An 18,605-nucleotide genomic window follows, 5' to 3' on the forward strand; every position below is an offset into this window, starting at 1 on the left:
AATATTAGTTTTGCTTGAGAATAAGTAAAAGTTCAAGTTTGAGGTTTTGATAACTCTATGAAATAAAGTTATTTTTAGTACTTAAATGAGTTAATTTTATTTTGTTGTTAGTAAAATAAGGTTCTTTTTTACTTTAAATATGCTTAATATGCTTAGTGTAGGTAATCTTGACGAAAATATTGAATCTTGGTAAAATTTGATGATTCTTTATCAATCTTGATCAATCTTGATACATTTTTTAGAAATTGGAGGAATGTTGGATGGTTATTGTTGTGTTCTTCATAAATCTTGGAATTCTTAAAGAATTTTGGAGCGAAAGTGTTGAATTTATGCAAGATTTGCTTTGTCGCACTTCAAGACTTAAATTTGGTTGAATCTTGATAAAAAATATTTAGAAAATTCATGTAAGAATCAAGAAATAGAGGGTCGGTTATGATTATGGGTAGATTGAAAATTTCAAGGTTAAATGCCAAGCCATGGTATTTTATATAAGTGCACATGCATGGGATTATTGTGGATAATGTGGCAACAAGTCTCTTCTCATTGGTCAAGAGAGCTGACTTGGAGACTTATATGGCATGATGGATTGGTAAGATATTTAAAATTTGTGCATATTGAAAAAGTCCAAACAACTATTAATTTTTCTAGTCCAAAGAGGAATACTTATTTTGACATGGATTTCTTTTATTCCTATTTAAAGTAGGGATTGCACAAAACATATTTAAATTAAGAGAGGATTTAACAAGGGGTATTGATAGAGAGATTAAAATTCAAAAAATTCTCCAAGAATTTTATGCAAACAAAAAATCTCCAAGAAGAGTTAAAGCATACACCAAACAAGAGAGTTTTAACATTTTGATTTCCAAGAATCTTCTCGCACCTTGTCTTTTCAAATTTAATTGATTTAACTCATTAAAAAGAGTTCAAAGTGAGTTAAGCAACTGAAAACCTTAAGACTTTTAAGTTATTGAAATACTTAAATTGTGCCAAGCTTATTGCCAAAAAAGGTTGCAAGCTACTCAATGTTAGGACTTTAAAAGCTGCTTGTGAGAGTTTAAAAGAGAATCAACTTTTTCTTTCCTAAAAAAGTCAGTCGTACCTACTTTTTTCAATTCAAGAAGTTCAAGTTTTCAAGAAAAGCCAAGTTAGTAATTATCCACATAATCTAGGTAAGATTCATTCTAGATTCATTTATTTGAAAATATTCACTTTAGCACAACAAAGATTTACTTCAAGAAAACCTCTTCACTTTTATAAACCAAGTAAGACCGAATTAAAACAAGCTAAGATTAGAACTTCAAAGCTTCCATCCAAAGTGTTTAGGGCGTTTTTAGGTCTAAAGGGCAAAATGGTTTTTTTTTTTCTTCCTTATAGGCTGCTAATAAATAGCCAAGGATATTTATGACTTTTAGATTGATCTTACATATCGGGCTGACTTGATATGTACAGTACCACATTAACTTGACCACCTTATTAACCTACCCAAAAGATCACGGTTTATGCTAATTTGTCACTTTCTAAATGGATGATCAACATCTAGGTCAGCTCGGCTTGCCAAGTTATCTTGACCACATGACTAACTGTGGCAACCTAAGTTGCTTCAAAACCCCTTAGCTTTAATTATAAATGAGGCCATCCAGATATTATCTAGACATCTTATATTTTTCTACTTTTATGCTTTCTCTTTCCTAGTTTTCTTCTTGGCTAACCTCTGACTTAAGCATTAGAGTGCAAACCCTAGAAAAACTTTCAGTCTTTGCCTTTAACCATTCTCTCTATCTTTTATGGTTTTAGGGTTTTATCCTTTAGCTTGAAACGTGACACCAATATTTGACGCATTAGGTAGGGGATATTCTATTACTAGTTGAGCTAAAATATCATGTCACCTAAAAAGAGAGTTCTCGAGGAAGGAGAACCAACTGTTCAAGCTAGAACTAAAACTCAAATCAGCCAACTTGTAGATCGATTTGTGTTTACACCAACAAGCCCTACATGGAGCAATTCCAAGCCCTAAACCGATAACTATAATCTTTCAAATAGATGATTTGAAACCTCACACCTTTATAAACTTTCAAAGTACCCAACTTAGTCACCTTTAGAAAACTACCAACTAGAAGGTAATCGAGCTATGAGGACATTGAAGCCTTGTCAACCTTAGTAAAAAAGAACCCACTGCTACAATTAGCCATTACTATACTCATGTCTCAACACAAGCTACAACCCAAAAATCTAAATAGATCAATCTAAAACCCTAATCAAACAAAGACCTATAAGCTAAAATACAAGCCATGGAAAAAGAGTTGAAAAGAAATGTCGTTGCATTTGAGAATGAACTCAAATTCTTGGAAACTTCATCCTATACCGAGAAGATTGACAAAACTATGCCCTTGAAAAGGTTTAAACTATTGACCTTGGAGACTTATGATAATATTACTGACCTTTTTTTATCATTTAGAGTGTTATTAAACTAACGTGATGATGCATGAGGCAAATGAAACTCTTATATGTAATGGACTAGTTACTATACTCAAAAAAGGTAACTTAGTCTTGGTATTATAATCTTAAGTCGAGGTCTAACATAATTTTCAAAAAGCTTAGTCATACTTTCTTATTTAAATTTAAATAGTAAAAGAATAAAAAAGACTACTCGAACCTTAATGTCAATCTACTAGGGTAAAAATAAGTCTTTAAAAGACTACGTAATACGTTTTCACAAAAAGTTCTTCAAGTAAAAGATTTAGAACAGACTGCTACAATTGCCACCCTAAACAATGGATTCAATGATAGAAAATAGCACTTGAAGTTTGTATTTTCCTTGACATTGTCAAAGACATTAGCTGACATGTTACTTATCGTGAAAAAAAAAAGCTATAATGAAAAATTGTGAGAGAGGCTTTTCCTTCAACGACTGAGGTAAAAGAGGCTTATCACCGTTCATCAATCAAAAAAAGGAAAAAAAAATCTATAATCCTTTTTTAAGAGAGAGACGACCTAGGTACCAGTTCATAGCATAACTAATAAGGTTGAAGAGATTAGAAGAAACCAGTCCGCGACATGACAATGCTATGTAATGACACTGAAAAGTAGAACTGAAAAGCAAATTGATAGTTCGACCAAAGTTGAAAAACCAAAGAAACCATATGTGATTGGGATGAAGGTCAAGGAAGTTGAAAAAGCAAAGCAAGACAGCTTTTGTAAAAAGTAACATGAAATCAAGAAGAAAAAAAATGTACTTTTAAGCCACTTTGAGCTCTTAAACTCTATAACTATATATGCTACAAAATTTTTATAATTTTTGAATGATTTTCAGAGGTCGAGTTCGTAAGTTGACATACATATATGTCAATAGAATTGAGCTCTTAAGTCGATTAAAGAAAATTTAAAATGCAATTTTACATTTTGTTTAGCTCTATATTTTTACATGCCATTCTATTAACAATCAACTAACTACCACGTTGAGATTCATCTTTCTCGTAAGAAACAATCTCAACCTAACTAAGCAAAAAGAAATAATTGATCAAAAACCAAAAATTGAAAGCAATTGACTAGAACCAACAAAAGAACTTGTCTCTGTACTATTCTAAAAAAATAATTTTAAAAAATGCATGTAAATTAGATCAAATCTCTACCAAAAAAAGTACTTAATTCAACTTTTAAGAGACAATGCTAACCTATTTACGTGAACCCCATCGATATGTCGGGGATAGATATTAAGGTAATGGTCCACAAACTACACATTGATCTGAACATGAAACCAGTTTAGCAAAAGAAAAAAACTTTTGCCCCAAAGAGGCAAAAGTAATAGAGGAAGAATCGACAAACTGTTAAAAGTAAGCTTTATCAGGGAGGCCTACTACCCTAATTAGATTGTCAATGTAGTAATGAAAAAGAAACATAGTGAAAAATGAAGAATGTTTGTGAACTTTATTGACTTTAATAGAACTTGTCCAAAAGATAGTTTTCCTTTACAAGTCACGTCGAGAAAATTACTTCATTATATGATCAACAAAAGAGGCATAAAAGTAAATCCCAAAAAGGTTTAGGCCATTCTTGACATAAAAGCACCAACCTCAGTGAAAAAAGAGTAAAGACTAACTAGGACAATAACAGCTTTAAGCAAATTTATGTTTAGATTTGCATATCGATACCTACTATTTTTTAAAATCTTTAGGAACATATCAGAATTTAGATGGACACCTCAGTGTCAAAAAGTATTTAAAGAACTCAAAGTGTTCATTTCCTCTCCTCCTATTCTTTTGAAGCCGAAACCCAACAAAGTCTTATATCTATATATTGTTATAACCAACTAGGTAATCAGCTTAGTACTAGTCAAAGAAGAATGAAAGTAGAGCCAATATATTTTGTGAGCAAGGTCCTAGCAGGGTCTAAAATGAATTACACTATGATAGATAGACTGGCTTACACAATTATCACATCAGGTAAAAAGCTTAGGTCATATTTTCAAGCTCACATAATCAATATTCTAACCAACTAGCCACTTAGGCAAATGCGATAAAAGCTAAAATTATTAGAAAGATTAATCAAATAGATAGTAGAGCTTAATGAACATGACTTACATATACTTTTTTGGTCGACTTTGAAATCATAAGTGCTAATAGATTTTGTCGCTGAATACACCTTGACTTAGATTGATGAACAGCCTGGAGAGACTAATAAGATTAAAAAATGAAAAATGTGAAAATTTTTTATTGATGGGTTAGTTACTAATCAAAGAAGTAGAGCCAACTTAATCTTGATTAGCCTAGAGAATCTGTAGTTTCAATATGCTTTGAAGTTTGGATTCAAAACTTCGAATAATGAAGCTAAATATGAAGTATTGATTGCTGGCCTGAGATTAGCAGTTGAGCTAAATGTGAAAAACATTATAGCATATGTCGATTTCTAACTTATAATTAGTTAGATAAATGAAAAATTTAAAGCTTAAAAAGAAGGAATAAAAAAGCATCTAAACAAAGTACTAGCACATTTGGCCATATTTACCAAGATCGAGGTTAGAAAAATATTAAGGTTAAAAAATAACTTAGCTGATTCATTGTCCAAACTAGCATCTAGAATAACAACTGATAGCTCAAGTCATGTTTTGGTAAGAGAGCTAATAGAGAAAAGCATTGATGAGAAACTCATAAACCAAGTAAAAGAGAAAAAATTATAAATGACTTAAATCCAAGCTTATCTGATGACTAGTGAACTACTCAAAGATAAAGTCCAGGTTAAGGTTTTGGTAAGCTTTTCAATACACCCTGATTAATAAGAAACTATACAAAAGATCTTTTAATTTATCTTACTTAAGATGTGTGGATCAAAAGGAAGTAAATTATATGTAAAAAAAAATTCACTAAAAAATCTATAATAGTCACCTCCGACTTCAGCCATTGGTTTACAAAATACTAAGACAAGGTTACTACTAGCCTACCATCAAAAAAATGCAATCGATTTAGTAAAAAAATGTGGCAAATGTTAGAGATTCTAATACATACAACATATTCCATCAACTGAGCTGACTTCTATTATCATTCTATGGCCTTTCATACAATGAAAAATAGATATCCTTAATCCTTTTACCTAGGCCATAGGGTAAAGAAGATTTGTGTTAGTGGCAATTGACTATTTCATAAAATGGATTTAAGCTAAAGCCTAGCTACCACAATCGAATCTCAAGTTAAAAATTTTGTATGAAAAAACATAATCTACATATTTGGTCTACCTTGAAATATTATAATAGATAATAAAAAATAATTTGATAACTTGAGATTTAAAGAATGGTGTTTCAACCTCCATATTGACCTAAGGTTCACTTCATCGGACACCCTTAATATAATGGCCAAGCCAAGGTAGCTAATCAGACTATAATAAAAGCCCTTAAGAAAATACTATATGAAGTTAAAGGTAAGTAGACCAATGAGTTATTCGCTATATTATGGTCCCTCAAAACGACCATCAATATCTTAGTTTTTGAAACAGATGTCATAATGCTTGTGGAGACTGACCATTTCAACCTTTGAGTCAAGCTTAGATCTGAAGAGTGGAAAGAGGATGCCTTTGGGCTAATTTGGACTTGGCTAAAGAACAAAGGGACATAGCCCTAACCAGAATAGAGGCTTATCAACAGAAAGTATCTAATTTCTACAATAAAAGGGTCCGACATAATAATATCAAGAAGAGCAACCTGGTATTAAAAAAAATAGAAGTCTCAAGAGTTAATGACCAAGATAAAAAGTTAGCCTCAAACTGGGAAGTCCCTTACGTAGTTAAAGAGATCATTCATGATGTGACCTACAGGTTATAGGATATGAATGGCAATCTTATACTAAAGACATGAAATGTAGACAATCTCAAAATTTACTACCAGTGAAAGAGTGTAGAGCTAACTCAGGTTATAATTTTGAAAAAAAAATACTTATATTATGCAATAGCATAATGGAATAAAAGTTTTAGCCTTGCTCAGACCATATTTAGTGTATAATGAAGCCTAGAGCTCTGGCGTTAACGGAACTCACACTTAGCAAAATTAAAGCCAAATCCAAGATAATTAGGTACAATTATATCCGATCTAATAACAAAGTACAAAATATGAAGTTTTTTGTTCAAATCGATAAAATGAGTTGTTCAACTTGACACTTGTAATAAATTATTATATGAGGCCTACTAAGGTTCTAAAACTAATCTTGAATAACATATTTAAAATTGAAGTAAAAATCTTGATCATAGTCTTACATTAAGCTGGCACTTGTGCAACCATCAAATTAGATTTTCAAATTAATTTAATAGATTCTCAAGCTAATTTATTAAATCAAATTAATCAATTTATCTTATCTAAGCTAATATTTGAGCAATTGTGTGTAATGGAAACAAACTACGAAGTAAAAAAGAAAAAGCAGGGCTAAAACTTGGGCAAAAAATATACTTTTACTTCATTGATAGAAGTTTAGTTGAGTGATCTTTACAGGATCTGAATTGATAAAAGTTTGATATAATGGTCCTCACAAGATTTGATATGAGATTTTTACAAAAAACCTATCTTAGAGAATGCAAAAATTATCAAGAAAAATTTTATCAAAAAATAAAAATTATAAAAAAAACCTATTTCTTTAAGCATTTCCCTCGGTTTTTCACTTTTTTTGCCCCTAAAAGACAAGAGTCAAAGGTCCACCAACACCAAATTCAACCTCAAGCTCAATAGCTTCACCCTCTCGAACAATATTAATCTCAACATCTTCATCTTCATCATCTTTAGCTTGCTCGACTTGCACTAAAGCTAGTTTGAACCTTATGTTATTCAAGCTAATGTCAGATAAGTCCAAATTCAGGTTAACAAATTTGAACTTCACCTCATCCAATGCCAAATCGAAGGCACCGAGGATATTTTTTTGAGCAAATTTGATCTATAGATCATAATACCTTTTAGATGTTAAAAAGCCATCAATTGCTTGTTGCTTGGTTTTTTTTCTCAACCTCTAACTTTGACCTCAGTCTCGTTACCTCGGCCAAAACCTCATTGAGCTTTAGGTTAGCTTTCTATTGAATAGACTCAGTTACAGCTTTTTGGATAGACATAGCTTTAAGCTTGGTTGTAAGATCTTTGACCTTTTTGTTAAGTTTAGCATTATTCTTCTTTGCACCAACAAAGGAAGCCTTCAAACTTTTATTGACATTGATTACGGTGAAAAAATCACAAGAATACTTTTTGAGGTCCTGCTTGATCTTGTAATAGTGTACAAAAATCGATAAGCATTTACAAGTCCTTATCCCTAGGTGAAAAGCTGCTCAAAGGCTACAATAAAAAGATTAAACTTAAACTTGAATAAAATAAGAAAAATTATTGAATAAAGTAAATTGAGCTGAAAGATATGCTAACTTTTTCTTGAGAAAGTTACCTTTGTGATCTTTTTTACCACCTTGAGGTCTTTGAAAGTATTATCCAATGAGTTATACTCTAAATTGATTATAACTCTTTTTGAGATAGATTGTAATCTTAATGTCATCGACATATAAGGAAAAGCCTCGATCTATGATTTCTTTTAGCCTCAGCCAACTATCTGTTTTTACTTTTTTTTGGGTAAAAAATAATTCGGCAAAGGTTAAAGAGTTGGAAGATCAATTATTTTAATCACCCCCTCAAAAAAACATCAAGCTAGATAAGAGCCTTTCTTTTTTTTTTTTTTTTTTTTGCTTTAGAAGATGAGCAAAATGAGTCAACTCAAAGTCTCCATTTGGGCCAAGGTGTCTACAAAATGAGCTAAGTGTTAGAAAAAATTTATGAAAATGAACACTGTATGGAGTTACCTAAAACATACCATTGTACTTGGTTTTTTTTACAATTTCATGGGAGATTAGCTCATACACATTTACAACCAACTCCCTATCTTCAAGGAATCCATTATTTTGTCCCGAGCTGTAAGGTTTGAAAATTTTAAAGGGCTAATCTAGACGTCTTAAAAAAAAATACAAGGATCCCTAGTTGTTTTTTATACTTCAGGCTCCTCCTTGTTATCCCTCTTTGTTATGCAAAAAAAATACAACTTCTAGCTTTTTATTGAGCTCATGCAATCAGTAAATTTTTTTTAGCTGATCGAGTTGTCACATAGAATATACTCTTATCATTGAGATATTTTTTAACTATAAATTTTTCTAATTAAAAGGACAATTAGAAGAAGACCTAATTTTTTATAAAGAAAAATAAAAGCTACATTGTACCGAAAAGAATTAAGAGTGAGATAAGTGATAATTAAATTATAAGAAAGGAAAAGTTTAATGATAATAAAATGTAAAAAAAACCTTAGACTGGCCACTACAGACTTTTAATATACCTAAATATGATGCACTTTTCAATAAGTATTAACATGATTATCGGTGGTCGGATCTATTATGCTTTTAAAAAAGTTAAATCTGACCTTCAAGAAATGAACATGATGCAAATAGCACATGTTAAGGTAGTTCTCGAGATTGGTCCTGCCCTTCAAGCTTTGCATCGTATTTTTGGGGATTACACCTAAGCTATAAAAAGTAAAAAAAAAAAATTGATCTAACACATCATTATCTAGAGAAACCTTCCCCTCTTTATTTTTCTCACCTTTACCCTTTTCTTTAACTTGGTTAGATTTTTTTGCCTATTTTTCATCTAAATCTTGCTCATTCTCAAAGGATTCATCATCAAATGATTCACCTTCTGAGAAAGCAGTAGGGACATCACCTAAATAGTGATTTGGATCTCTCTTACTTTGAAAGAAAATGAGAAAGAAGTAGAAGACTTTTAAAACATAAAGTTTAAATCAGGGTTAAAATTAAGATTGACTTAGAAGCTTATCAGTAAAAAGTAAAAGTATAAGTTTTTGGCTAATGAAAAAAAATAGAAGAAGAAAAATAAGAGAAAGAAAAAGATTAAAGATAAGAAAAAAAAGAAGAAAAAGGGTAAGGGAGAGAATAAAAAGAAGGGTAAGGTCGAGAAGAAGAAAAAATGTGAGGGCTAAAAGAAATAACATAAAAAAAAAAGTCAACTGAAAAAGCTGAACTGATTTTTGACATTAGAGTTTGTGGATTTTGAAGATCATGATCTATTACGGTAAAAAGCTTATCTACCTCATGATAGACCCAATCTCTCATAGCACAAGTATTATCTTTAACTTATTTTTTATCATCGATATACATCATATTCAACTAAAAGACAGCTCGAGAATTATCCCTTCTTGAAGTCACAGAAAAGATTTTATCATCTAAACCTTAATAATCGAATTGACCTCTTTTTGGCTCTACCCTTAAATTTTTAAAACTTGAATAAGAAGACATAATTAAAAAAAAAAGGTACCGAACTAGATGAAGACAATAAGTTCGATTGAAAGAGAATTAAAAAATTTAGAGGTCAATAAAAATATATCAACACAAGAGCAAAACAACTATAAAATGAAAGCCCTTTATGTAGCTAGTAGAAGGATCGATGAATGCTCTAAATCATGCCACATGTCCAAAACAGTTACCAAGGACAACCCTTCACATTTCAAGCTTTAAATTTTTATTGCCTAATTTTTTTTCTTTTTTTATTAAATGTCATTTTCAAACAATAGAATGGCAAATTGATCATTTTACCTACCTACATAGGTTAAACATCTATGACACACCAAGTCAACCATGTGTCAGGTCAAAAATTAATTTTCAAAATAAAAAAAAAAAATCACAAGTCCAACGTCAACCTAGACAATAATAAGCCAACAAGTCATGGTGAAATACGACATTAAACATATGTCACATCAGTAATCACTCATAAATTTACCTAGCTAACCCTCATCTACCTTGGTATTCACAGTCATTCACCTTGGTAACTTCAGGTCAGATTAGTTAAATGTAAATTTAGAAGCCCACGCTCAAAATTAAGCTCAACACCATCAAGCACGCACCAAATTGGCATAAACTAGATCGGCCAAGATTACATTCAATAGTCTAATACTCAAACTATTCGGTGGAGGGATAGAATGTTATGAGCATTTTTAAGTCTAAAAGGTAAAATGATCTTTTCCCCATTAGAGGTTGCTAATAAATAGCTAAGGATATTTATGACTTTTGGATCGACCTGACATATCAAGCCAACCTAACATATATAGTGCCATGTCAACAATTTTGTTTGTATGTGTTTAAGTTTAATTAGGTTATGTTTTACATCAATTGTGGTTTAAAGTTTAAATTCACATAGTTCTTGCATGTCTAAGTATGTTAGATTAGGGTTTTAATTGATTTGACTTATTTAAAGTTTAATTAGTTATTTTAAGTTTTGTTGAGTTTAATTTAAGTTGTTTAAGTTATTACATTTTAGTTTAAGGTAATTTGCATGTCTAAGTATGTTAGATTAGGGTTTTAATTGATTTGAATTATTTAAAGTTTAATTAGTTATTTTAAGTTTTGTTGAGTTTAATTTAAATTGTTTAAGTTATTACATTTTAGTTTAAGTTAATTTGCATGTGATTAAGTTTAATAAGTTAAAGTTGCATTCGATTTTAGTTTAAATTAAGTTGTTTAAATTCTGTTTTGGTTAATTCTTTATCTTTGGATGTCAATTTGAGTTTATATGTTGCTGCATTAGTTATTTCATCAGTTTTGGTTGTTAATTTAATTAAAGCATATGGATTGCATATCTAGGCTGTTGTTTGAATTGTTGCATGTTTAAATTGCTATTGCATGTTTAGATTTCAATCATATATTATTGTTAGCATTAACTCAATCAAGGTTTAATTCAATTTCATTGTTTTTGTATATTTAATATTAATTTGAGGTTTCTTGCATGCTATTAAGTTTAATTCAGTTTGTTCAATTTATATTTGTTTCCTTAGGTTACGATTTAACGTAATTTGGCATTGTTGTATCTTTAATTGATTATTACTTGCTGCTTGTATTAGATTAGATATTGTATTCAATTTCTATTATTGCATGTTAGTTGCTATTTGCATTTAGTTAGTTTATATTTTTAGTAGTTCGATTTTAATTAGTTTAATTAGTTGCATATTCATTATGATTTTTTGAATATAACTAAAGTTGAGCCAATTTCAGTACTTGATTCACTTATTTTCAATTTATGTAGGAATGATCTTTATGTAATACTTGATACGTTTCTATATACTTACAAGTACTTCATCTAGATCACTGATTTATTTAAACACTTTATATATTAAGGTGCTGAAGAGCTTCATTGATCTTTACAACCTTTTTGGCTAACCTAGGAGATTCATTTAATTGTTGTTTTAACATGTAAAAAAGAGCACATAACAAAGTTTGATTGAAAAAATTTGCATCTTTATGCAGGTAGATTATAGAGTACTTGGTGAGATTAGTCTATTTGGGGTCCTGAAAGATTACCATACTTCATCCTCTTATCTGAGATAAATTTTGCTTGCTCAAAGAGGTTAAATTTTAATTGAAGTAATTTCATATCACTTATTGTTTTTAATTAAAAAAAATAGTAAGTGAATTGGGGTTTTCTATTGATGGTCAATAAAACAAGCAAACAAAAAATAATAGGAGTCCAATGATAAAATCTAATTGAAAAAGTTGCTGACATTCATGGTAATTAATACACTAGCGATCTTTATAATACAAGTAACCTTTGCACTTGAGCATTTGGGTAAGTTGGTTGATGCATGTTTTCATCAAAGAAACATGGTTTAAAAAGAAAAACAACTTTAAAAATGAAAAAAAAAAAAGCACAAAAACTCTAGATTCTATAATTTATGGCTGTTACTCCATCCAAAACTTCTTCAGGTTTTTCAATTTATAAGCAATGAAACAAAGAGCCTTTTGAGGTGGAAAACAAGTCTTGACAATAAAAGCCTAAATTTCCTTTCATCGTTGGTTGAAGACAACCTTTGTAGTAAATGGGTTGGAATAGCCTGCATCGAAGGTGAAAGCGAAAAGGTTCACCAATCTTAGCCTTTTACATCATGGTTTGAGAGGTATATTCCACAATGTCGACTTCTTTTTCCTCCCTAACCTGTTGAGGTTGAGTGGTAAAGATTTTAGATTTGGGGATTGAATGACGTTATTTAAGATTTGATTTTTTTTTAATTTTTACAGTTTTTTTTATTATTAAGCTTTTTTTTTATAGAAAATGTGGAAAATTATGAAAATAAAAAATTTATTAATTTAATAGTTAAGTTTCAAAATAAAAAAGTAGTTATAAATTTTAATCATTAAATTAGCAAGTTTTTTATTTTCATTTCTTTCTTTCTATTTTAGGAAGCAAATATTTAACGAAATAAAATTTATTAGTAAGATTATTTTAAAAAATAAAAAGTTTAAATCTAACATACATTAAAAATTTGATCTCATGCATGTCATTTAAAGTAATATATTGTTTATATAGTACATTAAATTTCATTACCTATTAAATTTAGTATAATTGATAAAGAGATCAAGCTTTTTTTCTTATCATTCTATATTCAATTTTTTAGGATCAAAAGTAAAATTTTAAATGCATTAAATTAATATGAAAGATGTCGTTTTTATAATCATTTAAAGGGAGAATCAAATTCAAACAAAATTTAATGATAACCTTGATTATGTTATAAAAAAATATTTATGAAAATAATTGCTAATTGTTATTTTTGATATACAAATATTATATAAACAACCTTAAATTATTCGAATGTCAAGTTACTTACTTAAGTTCGAAGGCTTATTCGATATTTGAAAGGTTTTAAATAAAAATATTAAGCATGTCAAACTAACGTGGACAAAGAATGATAGGGTATTGACTCTGACATTCAAAGCTCAAGCTCGATCTGACTCATTTTTTTAAATTATATAATATATATTATTTTATATGAGAAATTATTTGATACATTATTAGTAAAATTTTTTAACTTCATAAATGGGATTAACATAATGACACATATCTTTTTTTAATTAATTTTTTAATTATACTCTAAAGGTATGTTTTACCTTATTCACATCGTTTGTGGAATTAAAAAACACCATTGTAATATATTTGATAATTTATCAGTTTATGTTATATAAATGATAAATATATATATTAGCGTAAACATAAAAAAATATAAAATTATCAATGTTTTAAATCTTAATAGAAGAAAATAAAAAATATTAAAGATTAAGAAAAAAATATTATGTTTTATTTTAAATTTTTTAGAAAAAATTTTATGGGCGGACCTTACTAGTTAATAATATGAATAAATTTGGATAAATTTTGAGGTTTGAGTTATTAAATCAGGTTGGGCATGGAAAAATATATTAGATGTTAATATCATGTCTCGACCAACCGTAAACGTGATCCAATTGAGCCAAACCCGACCTGGATGACTAAAAATCTTAGCTTGAGCTCGGCCCGAAACCATTAGCCGATCCATAGGCCGGTCCAGTAATAAACGACAGCATTTGGGTCCCAGAGTCTCCACATTCAGACAAGGTGAGTTCATTTCCTTCTCAATATCCCTCACACCCTCTGACTCAGAGACACTTGAACGAGTCGAGCTCCAACTTAGATTATCGAAATGGCATTCACGTTGAGAAGCGTAAAGGTACCGCCAAACTCAGCGAGTTTGGAAGAAGCAAGGAGTCGGGTGTTCGATTTCTTCAAAGCAGCTTGTAGATCAATACCAGCTATTATGGATATCTATAACCTAGACGACGTCGTAACCAAATCCCAGCTCCGTTCCACCATCGCCTCCGAGATCCGTAAGAACTCCCATGTTACTAACCCTAAGGTTGGCTTCCCTACTCTTCATTTTAGATCTTTTTTATTTATTTATTAAATTTGGGTGGAATTTGATTTTTTTTTCGGGCCACGAAGATATTTTATTGCTTGTATTTTGTTTCTGGAAGTAAATAATGTTTGGTCCTCTTTTTTGCTTTAATTTTGTGGCAAAATTGATGGTTTTAATCTAATTTTATATAGAATGATTATTTTTAGAAATGGTAATTATTTTTTTCATTTGTTTTTGCTTTTAATGGATTATAATATTGTTTTGCTTTTGATTTATAGCAAATTTTTTAAAAGCTAAAAGAAAATAATGAAAAATAAGATAATTCTACGAATGGTGATAATCCTATGGAAATCTGAGTTTGAGTTTTGCTTAGTTGATGTGGGATTATGAGGGGAAAAGTTGGGATATTGTTATTTTTTATTGAATTGGAGAGTATGTTTCCATTTCGATCTCTTGAATGATTGGGAATGCTGAATTTGCACTAGAATCAAACTTACTTCATGTGTTGCTTAAATTTCCTCTTCTCTGATCAGGAAGATAATGTGAGTGAGGTTTATAAGAGTTTTATTGATAGCAGATCGGTGAAGATCACTTTGGACAAAAGCTGATGGGTTTTGTTTGAGGATTGTTTGGTTAATCTGGGTCTTCAATAGCTTCAAGAACAGTTGCTTCAGTATTTTCCATTGTGAGTGCTTCATGAGTGATTTCCTCTGATATGTGGTTCATCTTATGATTTATTCCAGCAAGAGTTCTATGCTGTATTATTTCGGGAATGATCAGCTTAATTTTCTTTTGAATGTCAGTCAATGTAATCTTCCCATAGGCTGTTTTGATTTTGGAGTGTCTTATGTGGGTTGTATAGAGAAAGCTGTGGTCCTAGCATCTTGTTTTTCCCATCTTCAAATCTTCAATAACTCTTTTACTTTAACCACATGATCATGCAGTTTTTTATGGTAAAGTGGTGCAATTTTTCTGCTGATGAAAATGATCATTTGGTTTGGTGGGATAGAATTTGTGCTGCATGGTTATTATTGTTGTTAACCTTAGGAATGAGGTTTAAAGCTTATTTTGGTGTTTTTTATTATGGAAATTGATCGATGAAACCTGCTAGTAGTTGTCTAGTAGATAAACAGTATTGCAAGTTTTCTTTGGAGAAGTGATCAAATAGTTGATGGTATAAGAGTTCTATTGATGGTAGATGATTGAAGATTACTTCGGAGCAAGCTGATGACCTAGTTAAATGGGATTTTTTGGATAAGTTTGGAATTCATAGGCTTCATGAGCAGTTGCGAAGCACCTTATATATTGTCAGCTTGCTTCAGTATTTTCTCATCCAAGTTCTTCAGGAAGCATCTTCTCTTAGCATAGTCGTTCAAATTTCTGAGATGTAATAAAATCTTATAATTTACTCTAGCAAGAGCTGCATAGTTGCTATTGAGTCTCTGCACTTTTTGTAAATTGCTTTGATGTAAAATCTGGTATCTTGTTGAAAGGAGGATTTCCAATCTTTAGAGCCTTGGGAATTAGGAGCACATTCCATATATGCTATAGAGAAATTTCCCAGCCTATTGTAATCCCCATGTTGAGTCTTCAATAAATGTTTTACTTTTGGCAAGTGGTCCTGTTGCCATATATGGTATATTGTGAATTTTCTGCCAATCAATGGTCATTTGGCTAGTGGAGATGGAATTTGTACAGTAAGGAGGTTATGTGAATGAGGTTTAAAGCTTATTTTGGTGTTCCTTATTGATGGGAATTAAGTAATTGACTCTCTAGTCGTAGATAAACAAAATTGCATATTTGTCTTCATGTACCATCACGGAATGTATCTCTCTGCATTAATTTCATGGGTAGCACTTCTATTTGTTGCTTTACTTTGTAATGAATTGTTCAATATCTTATGTGCTACCAAATGTGTAGATTTGATATGTTCAATACTTTAGGAAATGTATCTAACTTACAGGAGCTTTTGACTTGAAAAACTAGATTGTGTCCATTTGAGGAGCCTCATTGACTTGATATCACATTCTAATTATTTGGACAGAGCTGCTTTCTGATGATGGGACAGCAGTAGAGTTGAATTCTGGTTTAATCTGGGTTTGTATGTTTGATAAATCGGTGTATAGCTTAATTTATTTGTATTTTCAGTTTTTGTTGGCCTTCCGAGTTGTATAGGCCTGGAATTATGGTAAAGAAAGATTCTTTGCTTTGAATGAGTCATGTGGTTGTGAATGCAAAATAATTGGTTGCTGTGATTTAAAAATACTATTTTTCTATTGTCTTGATAGTAGTGCAATCTACAGGTAATTGATTTGCTGCTCTTTAAGGGTATGGAAGAGCTGGGCAACATTGTGGAGCATGCAAAGCAACGGCACCACATCATTGGTCAGTATGTACTGGGTCGTCAAGGGCTTGTTCAGGATTTGGACACCAAAGATGAAGGCATGTCTGATTTTCTGAAGAATTTCTATAAAAGCAACTACTTTTGAACATTCAATTTTTATGGACATTTCATGGGGTTTGCATTTGAATCTGGACTCGATAATAAATAAATATTGTACCTGGAACTGCTTCAGAACCTTTCTCTGTTCCTTTCTGTTGGGCAAAAGTCCATCATGTTTATTCCTGTAGAAAACTATGAATATCCCTTTTTTTTTATGGCTGATGTCTTCACAAACTCGGAAAAGCGTGCTCGAGTTCTGGTAAATAAAGCTTATCAGAATTGTGTCTTATATTTCTGTTATTGCATACTTGATTCTACTCTGAGTCCATGTGTTCATTTTCAATACATTTTCAAGGCAGTGTTATCATTTTCTTCATTTATCTTCTTTTTTATATAAAAATGTCGATTTTAAGGGTATCAAAAGTAATTGATTTAAATGGTTTTACAAACAATTTTAAGCTTCTAATTTAATATTCTATTTGTTTATTAATTTAATATAAACCAACTTATAAACTAGTATTCTTATCAAACAATATTATTAGAGAGAATCATAGAAGTCAAAAGTTGTGTGGTTTGTTAATAGCTGCCTTATTGGACATGTTAATAAGCCTCACATGCTCAAACGGAGAAAAAACAAACAATTGCAGTTTGCAGAGCCACTACTGTCTAACCTTTCACATAAAAAAAAAGGGGGTCTGCCTGCTCTGACAGAGCTACCCAAAAACAAAAACAAACCAGCCATAACTTGACCTTCCCTCATCAGCAAGCAAGACATCAGACTCAGACCGAAGTGAAAATCCCACGACCCTGAGCACTAACTTTTGCAGCTTGCAAAGGTTTTTTATTTGATGCTGAGGAATACTTGTACCCCAAAAAACTCTCAATACATTCCACAAAATTAATCAATAAAAAAATTATTTAAATACTCATTAATTATTTTTTTTTTTTTTTTGGTTCTTTTAAACCTTTTTTTACTAAGTTACCGGAAATGAATTTTCAGAAATATTTTCAATATACCGAAAATTCATTTTAAAAAATTTCACAATAATTAATCATTAATTGATATTAATTAATATAATTTCATATATATAATAATTTAGTTAAAAAATTCATATTATTAATTTGAGTATATTACAATATAAAATCAAAATAATCACTCATTGATATTAATTAATATAATTTGATATATAATAATTTTATTAATCTACTAAAATGAGATAAATACGATAATCTCATGTTCGAAAACTTTGTGCTCTTTTTTGTACATGTTCGGACTCGAATTTTCAGTCAAATCCTTTGCAAGTTTTTGGTTGATGGTAATTTCCTCCTCTGATTTTGACAGACATAATTGCCTTTCCAAGACCACTCTTCTTCAATTGCCCCTTCGATCTTCAACAGCAACCTCAAGCAAAGCCATCACCTTTTCAACGTGCAATGCGATTTCTTCAAGAGTTTTCTGGTTCATCTTCTTCCTTCCCTTAATCCTATTGAACATCTCACTTCATCTTTTGTCTGCCTAGCATTGTCATAATAGGTTTGTTGATTGGCCTCCACATCCTTGACTTCCTGCAAGCTGGGAAGCCTTTTCTTTTCTTCTCATTCAACTCTAGCTCATCCTTCTCTTGCACAATCTCAGGGCCGGCCGATCCTGCTTTCTTCTGCCATGGAAGCTTTCTTGAAGATCAGCCTTATTCTTTGTTTCCTAATTTCTTTGCAAACCGGTAAGACTCTGTATCTAAGCAATGCCTTGGTGATGAAGAATTTGAGTTTAGCTTAATTTCAAATTGAAGCCACATGCAGAGACCCACTTCCAACTCTCTAATAAGACCGACTTTTAATTGCTCCAGTTATAAAAAATTTATATATTTTCCAAAAAGAACAAAAAATCTATAAATTTCTATAATAATTTTAATTGCTTTTTTTTTTAGCCTACTTTCAAGGTT

General features: G+C 30.7%; 1 protein-coding gene across 1 annotated transcript; it reads left to right on the plus strand.

Moving 5' to 3' along the window:
• Positions 1-13,896: 13,896 nt before the first annotated feature.
• On the plus strand, positions 13,897-16,951 carry LOC111295412 (NADH dehydrogenase [ubiquinone] 1 alpha subcomplex subunit 6-like). Its single transcript, XM_022888886.2, has 2 exons — positions 13,897-14,219; positions 16,523-16,951. The coding sequence occupies exons 1-2, from the start codon at positions 14,007-14,009 to the stop codon at positions 16,706-16,708; spliced, it is 399 nt and encodes a 132-aa protein (XP_022744621.1). The 5' UTR covers positions 13,897-14,006; the 3' UTR covers positions 16,709-16,951.
• The last annotated feature ends 1,654 nt before the right edge of the window (positions 16,952-18,605 follow it).

Source organism: Durio zibethinus, chromosome 14, assembly GCF_047325235.1.
Source record: "Durio zibethinus cultivar Kanyao isolate XHJ-2024 chromosome 14, ASM4732523v1, whole genome shotgun sequence".
Taxonomy (NCBI): Eukaryota; Viridiplantae; Streptophyta; class Magnoliopsida; order Malvales; family Malvaceae; genus Durio; species Durio zibethinus.

Coding starts and splice junctions, on each gene's coding strand:
- LOC111295412 (XM_022888886.2), top strand. CDS start 14,007: ATGGCATTCACGTTGAGAAGCGTAAAGGTACCGCCAAACTCAGCGAGT. Junction 14,220..16,522: donor CCCATGTTACTAACCCTAAG/GTTGGCTTCCCT, acceptor TGCAATCTACAG/GTAATTGATTTGCTGCTCTT.